The following is a 16,911-nucleotide window of genomic DNA, read 5'->3' on the forward strand; positions in this document are numbered from 1 at the left end:
TATCATAGTTCTGTTTGTTAAATCATCGGTTTATTTTAGCAAAGATGAAAAAACACTCAATAATAATACTTAATTCCAATAATGTAAGAAATTGAGAAAATCCCTCATTTTGCCTTAAACTAGATGTTTATCAATTAATCATACTCCCTCTTATAAGTATATCCAATAAGAAATTTGAGGCTAGTAGTTATAGCAACAAGAATAAGTAAATATAAGTTATTCGGATCAATTTCTACCATCAAAATTTTTATATTATTTTGTTCCTTCTACTAGACTTTTCTCTTTGTTGCTTAGAATTATTTTTTAAAATATGTTTTTATTGATTTCAGAGAGAGGGAAAGAGAGAGACAGAGATAAAAACAAAAATGATGAGAGAGTATCATCAACTGGCTGCCTCCTGCATGCCCCCTACTGGGAATTCAACCCAAAACCTGGGCACGTGCCCTAACTGGGAATTGAACTGTGACTTCCTGGTTCATGGGTGGACACTCAACAAATGAGCCACACTGGTCAGGATAGAATTCTTTTTTTAATATACCAAAGTAATTTATGAGTAGTAGCATTGTTGTCAAATTTTCTAAAAGCTAAAAAATGAATGTTACATCAATTTTTAAACTACATATATGAACATATAAAAGAACACTAGTAAAAAGAACTGTAGCTCTGGCTGGGTAGCTCAATTGGTTAGTGTCATCCCGATATGCCAAGGTTGCAGGGTCAATTCCTGGTCAGGGCACATATAAGAATCAACCAGTGAATGCATAAATAAGTGGGAAAACAAATCAATGTTTCTCTCTCCTTCTCTTTCTCTCCCTCCCTTCCTCTTTCTCTTCTTTCCTCTCTCTCTCTAAAAAAAATCAAAAAATACTATTTTACAACTTTAGAAATTTTCAAAAATATATTTTTTAAAAATAAGTAACATTAAGTTTTTTAAACTTTTAAATTATCTTTAGCATATTAGTCTCTATTTCTAGCAGTATAAACATCTGTGCAGAAAAAAATACTGTTGTGTTACTATTTAAATATATCCTAATGAACAAGCATGTATTAGGTCTGATGAGAAACTAGTTAACACAAAAGCAAAAAAAATCTTTTAAAGTAATGACACTGCAGGAATCACCGCCCTGGAAGTTTAAGCCTGAAAAGCAAGTTGTAAAGGAAGGACGCAGTAACCCATTAACGTAACTGCTCTCTAATGTCCCCTTGTCCTGGATCAGGGCATCTGAATCGTGAATCATATTAAACTGGGCTGGTTTTCACAGAGCTTCTCAGAGAGGCTGACTCTCATTTCCTAGCTACGCTCATGATGAACAACTTACATACGACAGGAAGGAAACAGTGACTGCTCAGTGGTCCCAGGACGCTCATAACCTACCTGAGGCCTTCTCTTCATTGCAGTTCAGAAGGTTTGGATTTGCCTGATGCATCAAAAGAAGTTTCACCAGGTTTGTCTGAAACATTAGAGATGATTGAAATGGGAAACATCATGCTGGATACTGAAGATTCATCAGTAAATAATACACATTCATGGCCTCAAGGGGCACATAAGGTTGGAGAAATGAGAATGCATTAGCATAACATCACAGTGTAGTCCTGCAAAGTTAGGTCAGATTTGACCATTTAAGATTTTCAAGAACAGCAAAGAACATGTAAAGGATGTGCATGATGGCATAATACAGAATCTGAAAGAAGTTCACTATGGCTTCATCCTCTAACCTGGTGGGAGAAGGCAGGAGAACTAGAGCTGGAGAGTTAAGCAGAAGCCCAGGCACACAGGGCTCATAAATTATTTTATGGCATGGGCATTTCATATCAACAGCAACGGAAAGGATGCTGAGTTGAAATAGTTTGATTATTTTTGTACTTAGAATGGCGTGGGGGAGGGGCAGGGAGCTCTGTTAGGAGGTTGGCAGGATAATCCTGATGTAGAGATGCTGAAGCACTGGATGAGGGTGACGGCAGCAAGGACACACATGATTATAGCTCAAATCCATTTACTAGGTATGAGTTTGGGGGCTCAGTGGTTTAATAGGTATGGGTGAGGAGAGGAAAAATAAGAAAAGAATAATGCCCAGTAAATGATGAAATAGAAAAGAAGGCAACAGATTGGAAATGGGAAAAAGAAGATGATCATTCTCTTTGTACACTAGTTGAGTTTGAAGGCAGATTGACAGGAATTACTCTCTGGGCAGTGGTCCTCGAGTCTGGAACTTGGGAGAGAAATGAGAGGAGAGGAGGCTTTGGGAGACATGAACATGCAGAGTCTTTGAAGCTGTAGGAGGAAGACTTCTAAAGACATAAATATTGGGAAGGGAGAGAACCTAGGACAGAACACTGAGCTTTTCAATACTGTGTGCTCAGAGGGGCAGGAGGAAATCCAGACAGTGTTGTTTTTTTCCAAAGCAAAGAAGAAATATCTGAAGAAAAAAATCTAAATATATCTCAATTCTTACGTACTTAGGTAAAAATGTATTTGAGAATACAAATGACTCCTTTGAACATTAAGATATAAGAGTTGTGTGATATAAAGTACTTTTGAAGAGATTTAGATTTCATCATTTCACAATTACTTTCTTATCTTTTACTGTACTATTTCCAATGCTATTAACAATACTAAAATATGTACAAGGCTAGAATCAAATTTTATCTTCTGTACAACTCTTGAAAGAACTGTTGTTCACATAACTTGTTCAGTTCTCAGTTTTAGAGAACAGGTATTTCTTTGTTCTCAATGAAAAAGTTTATGTACAAAGGGAAGTTTTAAAATATATATGCCATCTAAGTATAAATGACAGTAATAAATACTATAAATACTGTTATAAATTATAAACTACCTTCTCCATAAAGGTATTCATATTTATAATATATTTATAAAAAACTGAAATTGCTGTGAATGACTCTAAAAATGCCTTGAGTCTTTCTAAAATGTTAACATTTATCACATTTTTTTCTCAGTGAGATGCATTTATTTATACTAAATGTCTTTGGAGAGTTACAAATCTCCCATGCATACAAATTGATAATTCAAATAAAACCTGTTCCTAAAATATCATTTCCAAAATGAATATTAAGTGGTAGTGTATAGAATTTTTTAAATAATTCTTGATATCATATGGTATATTCTTGACAAAAATATACAATTTACTCAAAATGTTTTATTAACATAAATCTCTTAGTTATTCCTTCATTTTAGTTTGAATTGAGGAAGAATATTTTTGTTCTGGTGTCATATATCCTAATGTTAAATCCTCACTCTAACTCTCAGCAGAACTTCGCTTTTAGTTCCTGGTTGATTGAGTTGTCCATTTAATTCCTTCAGTTACTCTGCTGGCTACAGGGTGGCTCAGTGGGCCACATGAATCACATCTCTGCTGTTCTGGAGCTTACATTCTGGTGAAGAACCCATCCTAGTAGGTTTAATGGAGCAAAACTGAAAAGACATATATAATCTTCAGATCCTAACCTTTGTACTAAAATATATAAGGATTTATAAAATACAGAATTAATGGCTACTCATTTTCTACAGAAGCAGAGGATAAAGGTGAAATTGTTTTAAAAATATGACTCATTTGCACACTGTAAATGGCCATTGCTAGAAAACATTATGTTCAGCATCTCTCTGTACAAATCTAGCAGCTGGATCAATTGACTAGGACATATGCTCTTTGATACTTCGGTGATGCATTTGCCTTCTTTATTCTCAACAGTCTTCTGAGCTATGTAACAATTCCCCTGTAAACAGATGTGTTGATGGTTGTCACTAATTGAAGACCTGGGGCTCTGTGGAAGAAGGACTATTAAGGCTTATTAGGTTCACACAGCCAGCGAGTGGTGGCTGGTACTCAGAGCCAATGAGGGGGCTATGGAAGCTCTCCAAACAAGCTGGCTTAATCATTTCATTGGGCAGATTAAAATATAGGTGTGTTTGTGTGGTGGGGAGAGTCTGGAACATAGAAGTATAGGAGACCTAAAAAAAAGTGAGGAATAATGGTTTCTAAAAGTTGGGGAAAAATATTTTGCAGCTGGGTTAAAAAAAATAAAGCCATTGGAAAGTTTCTTAAGTCACTTAATGTTAATAAATGACGAGTGTTGGAAATGTAGCTGGCACACTGGAGAAGTAGTAATAAGAACATCAATCTTAATTACTCTGCATCTCCCAAAGCAAATGCACCTTTTGAATCGTATTTTCCATGTAATTTCAATACCATGTTTCTCTAGGCTGAAAACATAGATTTAGAAACCCCAAACTTCAGAGAAAATCTTAACCATTTGTGAATGCATAGATGGACCTAGAGCAGTGATGGCAAACCTATGACACGCGTGTCAGAGATGACATGCGAACTCATTTTTTGGTTGATTTTTCTTTGTTAAATGGCATTTAAATATATAAAATAAATATCAAAAATGTAAGTCTTTGTTTTACTATGGTTGCAAATATCAAAAAATTTCTATAGGCTGAAAACATAGATTTAGAAACCCCAAACTTCAGAGAAAATCTTAACTATTTGTGAATGCATAGATGGACCTAGAGAGGGTATTATGCTCCGTAAAATAAATTTAAATAACTCAGTCAGAGAAAGATAAATACCATATGATTTCACTTATATGTAAAATTTAAAGAACAATATAAATGAACAAACAAAACAGAAACAGACTCATAGACACAGACATCTGATTCCCAGATGAGAGGGGAGTTGGGAGCTGGGTGAAAGAGGTGAAGGGATTGGGAGGATAGATTGGGACGATAAAATAGTCACGTGGATGTAAGATACAGCATAGGAAATATAGTCAATAGTACTGTAATAACTATGTATGGTGCCTGTTGGGTACGGGAAATATCAGGGGAAACATTTTGTAAAGGATATAACTGTCTAACCACTGTGCTGTACACTGAAACTAATACGAAATATTATTGAATGTAAACTGTAATCTATAATAATAAAAGCTTAATATGCTAATTAGACCGGATGTCCTTCCGGACGACCTTCCGGACAAAGCCAGGGCTGCTAGGAAAGCATGGGTCCCGAGTGCCTGCCAGTGGTAGGAGGGAAGCCCAAGTCCCGGGTTCCAGAGGGAGACCCAAGTCCTGGGTGCCAGAGGGAAGCCAGTGCCAGCAGCCGGGGGAAGGAAGGCCTACTCTTGCATGAATTTCATGCATCGGGCCTCTAGTTGAAAAATAAGAGAAAACCCAAAGTTTGGAAGTTTTTCTAATGTGATAGGTAAATGGGATGAGAGTACTGATATCCACTAATTCTCTCTGCCTGTTTAATCACTGATTCTTCTATCTTGTGACTTTTGTGTGGCAGGAAACTTCAGGAAGCTTTAAGAAGGAAGTAGCAAGTGAACTCGGCTTAAGTTCCTTATATCACTGAGGCTTGGCAGGTATCACATCTGGCATATATATTAATCATTAATGATGTTTTTATGGTTAAACATAACAGAGTAAAATAACATTTTTAAAAATCTACTTTCATCACTAAAACCAGTTGAAAGTATTTTTACTATGTAGCTAACCTGTTTTATTAGTTTAATATTTTCCTTTATCTTTTGTCATGGATACACACATGTCTCTCTCTCTCCAAGACACATTTTACCTGACTGTGATTTTGCTCCTTCTTCAGGATATAAGGGTGCCTGGTAACCATTAATTTGTGCATTAGTGTCTTCAGATGTATTAGCTATAGCAAAAAGTCAATTCAGAGAAAGAATTGCTACCCATCCCTCATTCATTAAAATGAAATATAATTTATGGAGAAAAATAAAATACAAAATGTAATTTTACTCTACATCTACTAATTGTAGAAAACAAACAGAATTATTACAGTCTCATGAAACAGTAAACTTATAAGAACTATATAATATTAAGAAAACTGTGTTGTCTATATTATAAAGGATATTTATGTTTTTGATCATTTCTTGAATGATTTTGAGTAGAATATGCAGTATGCTAGTATGCCAAATCCTAAGGAATATATGTTATTATTTGTCCTTTTAAAAGTAAATGTTTTTGTTTTTTTTTATTCATAAAACATTTGTTTAGTAAGACCATACCATTAAAAGTCATATTACATAATGATTAGTACATAATTTGAAATAAAATTAATATAAAAGGATGCATTGATTATAAAATAATTTATAAAATAGCTCAGGAACTCACTTACCTGGCCATACTTTGCTGCCAAGTGAAGTGGGGTCCAGTACTGATTATCCACTGCATTGAGGTCTCCCCCATGTTCCAAGAGGAGAGACACTACCTCCTTGTAGCCACTGGCGCAATCAATAAAATATATTTTAAAAAAATAAATAAAAAAAATAAAATAAAAAGCAGCAACATCATAATTTATTCAGTGGTTTAAAGAGAGCAATTTAATAAAGTATTAAACCTAAAATACAGAGACCTTAATAAAAGAAACATATACTTTGATTTATTTGGTACAAGTGAATGTCATCATTGTTTGAAAAAGGCTTATGGGTTAATTATGTATTGTTTTCCTTCTGACTCTGATAAGGTACAGTTTTTCATCTAATTCCTATTTTCCTCTCTAATGTGCCTTTCTACTATAATATGAATACTTTTAAATACGAAATATAATAATTCAATACTTTATCACTACTTGTCCAGAAGTCACACATGTACTGACTAGCTCTAAAGTTCTAGCACTGCATTTGGTGTTTTAGGAAAGAGATTGAAAGATACAAATGACAACAGAAAATGTGATCCTGTGATGCTTTTATACACATAAAAGGGACAGGAACTGGAGAAGATGAATGAATCCTGACAAGCTTTAAAATGATTGTGCAGCTACCATTTTGACATTCTCCCAGCTTGGTTTCTCAATGCAACCTGAAGTTCAGAAATGAGGCCTCAGGATCTACAGTGATGAGCTCAGGGTTTGGAGAACCTTTCAAATTTTTCAGATGTGGTGATTCCTGTTTCTAAGGCATAGCCTTTCTTTCTAAGTAAACTGTCATCCAACCCAATTTCAATTAGGTTATTAAGTAACTACATGATTTATTTTACAGTTAAAACAATTAAGAAGGGAAAATTAGCAGAAGAAATTATACTTTCATATCACATTAATATTATAGCAAATATCTCCAAATATCACCCATGTCCAACTCTACTGTAAAATCATGGTAATCATTAGATCTGTTACTTAGTGTATTAATTAATAAAGAATCATAAACATTACATATAACAAATTTAATTTCAATATTATGATTACTATATTTCAACATAATTGGCTTTCTATGTAATTCTATGCACCATTTTGTATTGCATAAAACTATTACATTGGCAAGGGACTCATGAGCTACACCATATGATTAAAGGTGAGTATGGCATTAAAAAGATCAATGAGCCTGGACTTTATTCAAGTTGTGAGTTTTAAATATTACATGGGTCTGGACAATCTAATCTCTAAATTGAGGCTATGTTTTGTGACATAAAGTAACCATAAAAACTGTGTTCCCTAAAAATGACCAGAAAAATCATGCATTGGCTATTTATTGTCCTCGTCTAGAAGTACGGGATGAACCAACACTCCTGATATCACAAAGAGAAACAAAAACAAGATTGCTTGGTATTTATATCTCATGAATAATTGTTTTCCAACAGTGCATATGTATCAAGGCCAGATGTAATATATCAAATTCTATAATAAAACAGTGAAGAACCAGCCAAGATCTTTGTGGTATATATGCTAATTATTACAGTAGTATTTTCCAAGAGCATATATACATTTAAACTCAGGAACTAATTTTCATATGCTCTATAACATGGCTTTTTTGGACTGTGTTCTTTTCTAAGGCTTCTGTTTTCTTTTCAGAAGAATATTAATGTAAACTAAGAAATCTTTTTAAAAGAGCTGTAATATATTTGGTTATTTTAGTGTGTATCCTAAAAAAAGGAAGAAAAGACAACATCAAACCCATCTTACTAGAAGTTTATTCCATTGAGCCTTTTGTTGATAATTGCATCGCTTTTTGCACAGCAATTTAACAGTGTGGAAAATTATACCTAATTTTGAACCACAATTGACACTCCAACTCAGGATATAGAAATCAGTCTAAGGACAAAAGTGTCTTATGTTATCACCAACAATAGACAGGAAAGCACAAAATACATGTGCCTTACAGAAAGGCAACTCCAGCGATGACAGTCATTAACATAACAGACTAAACAATTTAGACCTAAGAATCAAATGTAACTGTCACTTGCTAAATACTCTGGTCTCCAAGGGACAACTGTCTAGCTTTCCATTCATTGCTATTTTCATTGTAAAAAGCTCAAAGATGATCACCAGAAGATTGTTATTACAGAAAAATTATTAGCAACATTTATGGGAATGTCAAAATTGAAGATGGTTTAAAATGAGAGTGATCTATTACTCTATATTGATTATTTCAATAGCTTTCCTACTTAATGGCAGGTCCTTTTATTCAACAGTGTTTGAAGCATAATACATTAGTGTCATTTAACAATGATTTTTCAAAATATATGTAAAGTTGTAATATCTCTGTCAAACAAAGAAACAAAGTCTCTATTGGGTTTCTACAATGTGTTAGGCATTAGTGTATTGCATGTGTTAATTGAACTATTAATTAAATAGCCCACTGTAAACTGGATTTTGACCCAACCACTGCACTGAAACTACCCTAGATGAGAAGACCAATGACCTCCATGTTACCAAGTCCAATAGCCAATTTGTCATCTCCATTTACTTGACCCTTTCAGCAGTATTTAATAGTCTATCTTATCCTCGTTTTCATCCTAATTTCTTCACTTGGTTCCCAGGACACCTCATTCTCTTGGTTTCCCTCCTACTTTGGGAGGTGTTCTTTCTCATCTCATTTCTGGATCTTCCTCTTTTGCCTAAGCCCCAAGGCATAGTCCCAAATCCTCTTTCCTGCAATATCAATTCATGATTTCATCCGGGTCAGGAGTTCTCAAGATCACATATATGCTAATGTTCCCCAAATTGTTTCTTTAGTCCAGACATTCCATGACTCTCAGACTGCAATATCCAACCCCAAACTCAACATCTCCATGAAGATGGCTAAGAGGCACTTCTAACTTTATATTTCCAGAACTGATTCTGATCTTTCCTGCTCTAAGCTCCATCTTCAGCCTTCTCTATCTCATTCGATGCCAACTTCATCACTCAAGTTGTTCAAGCAAAAAATACTTGGAGTCATTTTGAAGTCTTTTCTTTCTCTCACACCACATTTCCATCAGGAAATGTATGGAACTTCTTTTAATATTGACTGAAATTAGCTACTTCTCATCACCTCAACTTCTACTACCTTTGGCTGAGCCACACCATTGCTTTCCTAAATCACTGGAAAGGGCTCCTAATTGAACTCTCAGCTTCACCCTTGCCAGTATACAGTCCATCCTTAACACAGCACTCAGTGAGTGATCTTTTCAGAACTGAAGTAAAATCGCACTCTGCCTCTCTTCAGAACTCTCCAATGTGTCCCCATCTCACTCAGAGTAACTGCCACTGTCTTCACATAGGCCCACAATATGTGTGATCTGACCCTGGTTACTTCTCTTCACTCCTTTTCTCTGCTAAGCCAAACTTACCACCTTGTTGTGTATCAATCACACCACACCTGGTCCTGCCTCAGGGTCATTGCACTTAACAGTGTTCAGCTTGAAATCGCCTGTGTTCAACCTCACACCATACTTTTTCCATGGTAGAAAATCATTGGCTCCAACCCCTTCTGTACGTCCCATGTTTCAGAGCTTCATACTCTTTTCTGCTGTCCTAGTTTACTTCCTTATTTTTTCTGAGCTTTAATGCATATATTTCCATCATAATTAATTTTAACCCCTGCATGCCCACTCCAGGTAAATTTTACGGGTCAATAGGGCCAAATGTTCATATTTTGATCACTGAACTTATACTTATATAAATATCAATCCAAATTTAATTGTTCTGTTTTTAACTTACTGCAGCTATGCCTTATATCAATAAAAAGCAATGTTTCCTTGAATTTAGAAATTTATTCACCAGACTAAGCCATCGTTTGTTTTGCTTAAAATTAAAATAAAAACATTATCCTGTAAGTTCCATCTCTGAAATCACATTGACAAATAAATGCAAAAAAAATCTAAATTTGTAGGGTAAGCATGCATAAGAAGGAAGCTTGGAAGAAAATATATCAACATATATATAAACATCAGTTTTCTCTGGGTGGTGACATAAGTGATTTGCATTTTCCTTTGAATATTTATGTGCTTTCTAAAATTTCTACAATGAATATATATTACTTTTGTAATCAAAAATACATTATTTAATCATAGTCATTTCTATGTCTTAAGAATAAACTTAAATTCTCCACTTAAGCAATATTTCTGAGTCAAGTATATTAACTTACCAGTGTTACTCCTTCATCATTTTTCTCGTTAACATTCCCTCCACATGATAAGAAGTGTTTGACATCGGTTAACATACTCATGGGTCTCTGAAGCTTCATCTGGCGCAGGGAGGTCAGATCCACCCCTAGGGGGAAAAGAGCCTTTCAAACAGAACGTAGAGTTGCTTCTCAGATGCTGGAGTGAAAATAGTTTCATCTTATATTCGTCCAACGTGTTCGTCTTTGAAGCCCCTCTTCACTTTGAATTCTCACTCAAAGTGCTATATGTAATTATTTCTCTTGCAAGCATTCTATTTCCAGCTAGAGGGTGGTGTTGAATAATTTCCCTCTTATTATATCCCAAATTCATGATACGATACCTTACATATGGCAGGTTCATAATGGATATCGGCTTTAATATAAATCAACACACACTGCCAAGAGTATTTTAAAGTACCTAAATTAAATTACAAGAAAGTATAAAGATACAGTTTTCACTCCTTATGATTGTTCTGGCCAAAATAGTTTCTGCTAAAAGCAATCCATCTTGGAATAGATTTAAAAAATACGTCTTGGAAAAATGGAAAGAATTTGAATAAAGTCTGTAGTTTAATTAACAGTATGTACATGTGATAGTGATTACTATCACTTGAATACATTTGATAATATCTATGTAATGTTAGGTCTCAGAAGGTTCATCCCATGCAGTGAGGTCAGAGGCCTGTCTGCAAAACTGAAACTACATTAACACATCAAGTCAATCGGAACCCTACCTTTACTTTCATTAACTATCCCTTATCAGGTAATATTGTCTTTTTAACAATTCAACTTTTTACTTACTCCATTATCTATTATGTATTGGGGGTATTCTATGATGCTATTACAGATAATTTTACCATTATGCTGACTCTGAAATGATCCATTTCATGATTTTAGCACAGTAGTCTCCAATAAGCTCCTAGAAGTGAATCTAACACCAATTTGTGTCTCCATAGTAAGTTTCCTAAGAGAGCCAAGACTTGTAGGAAGCAAAAGAGTTGAGCAGGCAAAGAAAGTTGGTTCTAGCAAAGATAAATAAACATGTTCAAGCCAAAAGGGCACTGTAACCCTCTACCCAGCCCCTTTCCTCCACCCTGACTACAGGCACAATGTAGGACTGTCCTAGGCAAAAGGAATGCACTGTCACCCTGACTCTGGGTGATTCTGAAGAGGTCGGTTTAAGGACAGCATTTTGAATGAACTTTAATAAGCAGAATAAATAGATAAGGTTATTTGTGGACTGATTAATCTGAGAGTCCTCTGAAGAATAAACAGGAATGGCTAGAGGTGAGAAGACCAGTTTCCAAGACTGTTCCAAAACAGAAAGACTGCCTCGGCTGGTTTTTCTCAGTGGTTAGAGCGTGGGCCCTCACACCAAATGTTCTCAAGTTCAATTCCTGGTCAAGGGCATGTACTTGGTTTTCAGGTTCGATCCCTGGCCCTGGTCAGGGTGTGCATGTGGGAGGCAACCAATCAATGCGTCTCTCTCACAACAATGTTTCTCTCTCTCACCCTCCCTTACACTCTCTCTAAAAATCAATGGGAAAAAATATCCTCAGGTAAGGATTAACAAAAATGATAATAAAATAAAAACAAAAAAAGAAAAGTCCAGAGTTTTCACTAAGATACTAATAGCAAACTTAGTGAGAGATATGGGCATATCAGAGGTCAGATGTCCAGGAAACAGACTCTGTCAGATTTGGTGATAATTGGATGTGAGGGATTTAGGAGACAAAAAGTGATGTTCAGATACTTGGATTCCTGGCTGTTATGATAAAATATAACATATAGAGAGTGCATGAAAGGGTAAGTTCCATGTAGACAAGTTATTTCAAATTTTCTGATATCCAAGTCAAGAGACTGAAAACTGTGCATACAAGCCTGCAGGTCTTGAAAGATATCTAAGCTTCAGGAACATTCTTGGGAACAGGCAAGTGGGAACAACACAAGGAAGAGGGCAAGATAAGCCAGGGTAGTTTGAAGAGAAAAAAAGAAGATACTGAAAGACAGAGCCCTGGGAACTACCCATATTTTGGTGTCTGGATGTACAAGTGGCACATCCACAGAAAACTAAGTAGAAGCTGGAAGAAATGAGGAAACTATGGAAAGGTCATTGCAGGTGAGAGAGTTTTCATAACAGAGTGTGATCAAGGTCATCAGCTGTCACAGAGAGACGAGGTATTAGAGAACAGAAAAGTGACCACTGGCTAGAGCAGTGATGGCGAACCTATGACACGCGAGGTGACACGCGAACTCATTTTTTTTTGGTTGCTTTTTCTTTGTTAAATGGCATTTAAATATATAAAATAAATATCAAAAATATAAGTCTTTGTTTTACTATGGTTGCAAATATCAAAAAATTTCTATATGTGACACGGCACCAGAGTTAAGTTAGGGTTTTTCAAAATGCTGACACGCCGAGCTCAAAAGGTTCGCCATCACTGGGCTAGAGAACCAAAAAGGGTGACACATGGTGGCAGGGACCTTCCCAGTGGATTGGTAGGGACTGTGGGCTAAGTAGAGATTAGGAACTCGGGAGAATAAAAATGGGCTACTTTTTTAAAAGGATCGATTTGGAATGAAGGAGAAAGGGCACAGTGCAATGATATGTGTTGAGCAAAGTTGTTTTTATTTCTTTTTCCGGGACTTGAATATATATCTATGTATACATATACACAGAGATATATGTGTTCCCTCCCCTCATGGTGAGCATCTATCTGTCCTGGACCACCTTGAGCTCTTCCTGCACTGCTTTCTCTATGCTGGCTCATTTTATAATCCATTGATTTCCTTGAACACCAGCTGGTCTGCCTTGCACTGGAGATCTAATATGCATCACATGCTCAATCAGCCCTCCGTGGCTGTCTCACTTTCCAGCCCGGACAGCTCAGGCGGTGAGCAGAGGTTAATTGCTGTGCCCAGGTATAGTGTATGTCAGTGGTGACAGTACAATTAGAACTTGTGACCAGTGGTTTTCCATGCAATCAACTTGCTCACAACCTGGACTGCCTCCTGCCACATGTGACCTGGTGTGACAGCATGATAAGTACTCTGGTTTGAAACTGTATAATGCGTGTTGAAAATTCAAGGATTGCAGGTGCCTGGTTATAAGAATGCAGTGCTGAAACACTGGGTGCTAAATAACAATAAAAATCTCATCTCATAATATTAGAAATTTCTAGGGACATCGGCCCACGCTGTCACAGCAGATAATTCTAAAGGGGCACCAACAAGGGGAGAATACATCAAATTAGGTGGTATTTACAGGAAGTGTGGCAGCCGAAATGATAAGTAGGAGGGACACTGTCAGAAATGGAACCAGATTGTGAATGAGATGAGAGGGGGGCAGATGGATGGGAAGGCAGAGGCCAGTGCCACGGCGGTGACAAATGGAAAACAGAGTTTAAAATGTAAGAGATATTACATTGAATTTGTTCCAGCAAACATGTATTTTACAAACTAACTGTGACAGCCATCACCGTGACAGATTTTCTCCAGACCATTCAGAGTCAGAAGCTTCCTTTCATTTTTTCTTTTTCTTAATCACTCTTTAAAGTAACCTCTCAAAGGAATGCACTTCTTTTTATTTCTACAGAATAGATAATACTGCTTTTGCAAATACTAAAACTTTTTATGAGACAAAAACCTTTAATGAGTTGAAGAGATTTATAAGTAACTAGAGGCCCGGTGCACAAAATTCGTGCAAAGGGCTCGGCCCTCGCAGCAGCAGTTGCTGCCTTGGCCCTCGCAGCCCCGGCTTTGTCTGGAAGGTTGTCCAGAGGGTTGTCAGGAAGGGCTGTTTGGTCTAATTAGCATATTAGCTCTTTATTATATTGGATGTTAATTCTTTTGTAAATAAAGATAGTTAACTTTAGTTTCCAGAGAAAAACATTTATCATGATGGCTGTTAAAAATTAAGAACAGGAAGAAGAGCAGGAAAACATGAAGAAGAGCAGGCACAGCTAAATAAAAGACAGTCAGGTTCATGTCAGTTCAGAATCATGTGACCAAAGGTCAAACTTTGCAGATGTGCAAATAATAAAGCTTCCCAACATGGAATGCCCATAACTTTCAGCTCATTCCATTTAGAAGTAATTAGTCTCTAAGTCATAGTTAACAAGGTGGGAACAACGCCGGGTTTTCCTCAGGTAGGAGCAGGTAGGTACAAGGACTGAGGGAGATGTAGTGTGAAGGACTGACTATACCACAGGGCCTGCACCCATGCTGCTCTGTCACCCAGGCCATGACTCAGTGACCTTCAGCAGCACAGCTAGGCTCACATTCACTGGAATGAAAATAGCAGCTCTTACCTTGCTCTCAGAATTAATGAGACTGTTTTTGAAGAACTCATGGCTGCTGAGTCCTAATTATTATTATTATCCTAAGCCATCCTCACAATAAACCCTCTGATACAAGCGATCTGGAGGAGGCAAAGAGCACAGGAAACAAAGAGGCAGGTGTGTGGGCTTTTCTTAGAGGTGAGAATAGAGTCGCAAGCATGATGAGGCTCTTAAAATTTTTAAACCTTTTCTCTGACAAAACACCATATTGGAAGGGAGTATAATTTAATTGTTTTTATTTTTTCCTAAACATCATAAAGGAGAAAAATAAAAGAGGGGACATATTTCTTTATTTTAATACCATATCAAGCTCAAGATTTCAAACACCTCTCACTTTGCCAATGTTGAACTTACTCATGAAATTATACCCTGGGTCTGTGCAATTAACTGTTCTTTGTCATTGAATATATCTGGGCCCTCAGCTGCATCTTTGCAGGCCAGCACCATGATCATGGGCATTCTTCTGATAATGTTTCTGTTACCAAGTGTCACCAAGAGTGGATGCTGAGATGCCCGTGCAAACTGCCCTTGACGTATGCCCTGACTTACCCACAGTAATAATTCTTAAGAGGACCGTGGCTCCTAAGAGAATACACTTCACATGACCTCACTCTCATTAACTCAAAATTCAGTTGTGCTGGTTCACTTCCCTTCTCCTCCCAGTGGAGAATAGATTATAATTACAAGCCCAGTCCCTCTAATTATGGATTTTAAATGCTTGTTAAAATGTTCCTTCATTGTTGGCCTCTAGAATTTTGCTGGCTTGCAAAACTGCATTGACTAAACCAACAATGTATTGCAGTAGGAAAGTGAATTGCAGTGTAGAAACATAATTCATTTTACGCAATCTAGGGAAATCATATCAATAGGAAATCATGTAGGAAGACCCCAAAAATAAGTACACTTATAATGCCACCAACCTATCTCTTTGTCTATCTCTCTACAGTTTTTCAAAGCTCAGCCTACCCTTTTCATCCAGATAGGTCAATAGAACATAGCTTGATTCTGTCCCTTCTACAGCATAATCCAATGGTATGTTTCCATTAACATCCTGGAGAAGGACATTGGCTCCAGCCTGTAAGTGAAAAGAACAAATATAACGTATGTATAATGTTAACATAGAAGGCAGGTCAATCCTTTCATTTCTATCTTAGTCAGAAAACAGGTACACAATAGTTTACATCAGATACAATCCTATAGAATACTGGAATTATTTTTATGACAAACACATTAAATATTTTTGAGAAATCTGTCTAAAAATGTTCAACTGACCATTGAACGACCTGAGTCCCAACTACTTTTCCCCATCCCTCTTGCTAAACTCAAAAAAATCCAATCCATGGCTACTGAACCACTCAGGCCAGTGTGCTGGCTATCCCTATACAGCCTGTCTTGTTTCTCAAAACCCTATGTCTTCAGAGTCCAAATGAAAACTCTTGTATGAACTTTGATCTTCCCCAAACTATTTTATAAAATCTTCATGCTCCTTGCTCTCCACAGAAACTCATCTCAGAGCTGTTCTCACACCATGATGTTTTCATAAGGCTTTTGTTTTTCCAGAAACTTTTCTAAGAAAAAGCATAATCTGTAGACATTAATAAATGGAATATACTATATATGGTTCTTACAAATCCTTTAGCTTCAAAGGGCCCTCCATCAAACATCTCTGAGCATACCTGCTCCACCCTTTGCCATCTCAGCTTAAATACAATAATCAATGTGCTTTTTCTCTAAAAAGCCTGGTCACATAAATTGTCACCATTGCTTTACATTGTTTAATGAGCTCCATACAATGGATTAGGCATGGTTTACATATTTTCTCCAAGGGCAAGACATGAACACGTTCCCAGTGTCCAAGATTTCCCATACACCTACCCATAACATGCCGTTAAACTGAGGCCAAACAAATGCAAGTGTCCCCTTGTTTTTTTTAGTGAATAGGCATCTGTATTGCAATATAAATATAGTTCTATAGTTCATATAACATCCAAATTCATAACTTTACATAAAATGTCACATTCATAATTTAATATATTAAAATGTGGACATTTGCCTTTTGTGTGTGAGTGTGTGTGTGTGTGTGTGTGTGTGTGTGTGCAAGCATGCATATGTGTATGTATAAATATCCTACACCTTAGGTTTTCCAAAAGACTGCTCTAAATATATT

The 16,911-nt window shown here is 36.4% G+C and overlaps 1 protein-coding gene across 1 annotated transcript in view; it reads right to left on the minus strand.

The window, feature by feature from the left end:
• MYO16 (myosin XVI) overlaps positions 1-16,911 on the minus strand; it is a 524,958-nt gene that overhangs the window by 330,950 nt on the left and 177,097 nt on the right. Inside the window, exons 5-8 of the mRNA XM_023752474.1 lie at positions 15,711-15,819; positions 10,385-10,511; positions 6,162-6,285; positions 1,376-1,451 (exon numbers count right to left, since the gene is read on the minus strand). Of these exons, the coding sequence (XP_023608242.1) occupies positions 1,376-1,451; positions 6,162-6,285; positions 10,385-10,511; positions 15,711-15,819 (436 nt within the window). The remainder of the gene's footprint in view (positions 1-1,375; positions 1,452-6,161; positions 6,286-10,384; positions 10,512-15,710; positions 15,820-16,911) is intronic.

Source organism: Myotis lucifugus, unplaced genomic scaffold, assembly GCF_000147115.1.
Source record: "Myotis lucifugus unplaced genomic scaffold, Myoluc2.0 scaffold_33, whole genome shotgun sequence".
Classification (NCBI taxonomy): domain Eukaryota; kingdom Metazoa; phylum Chordata; class Mammalia; order Chiroptera; family Vespertilionidae; genus Myotis; species Myotis lucifugus.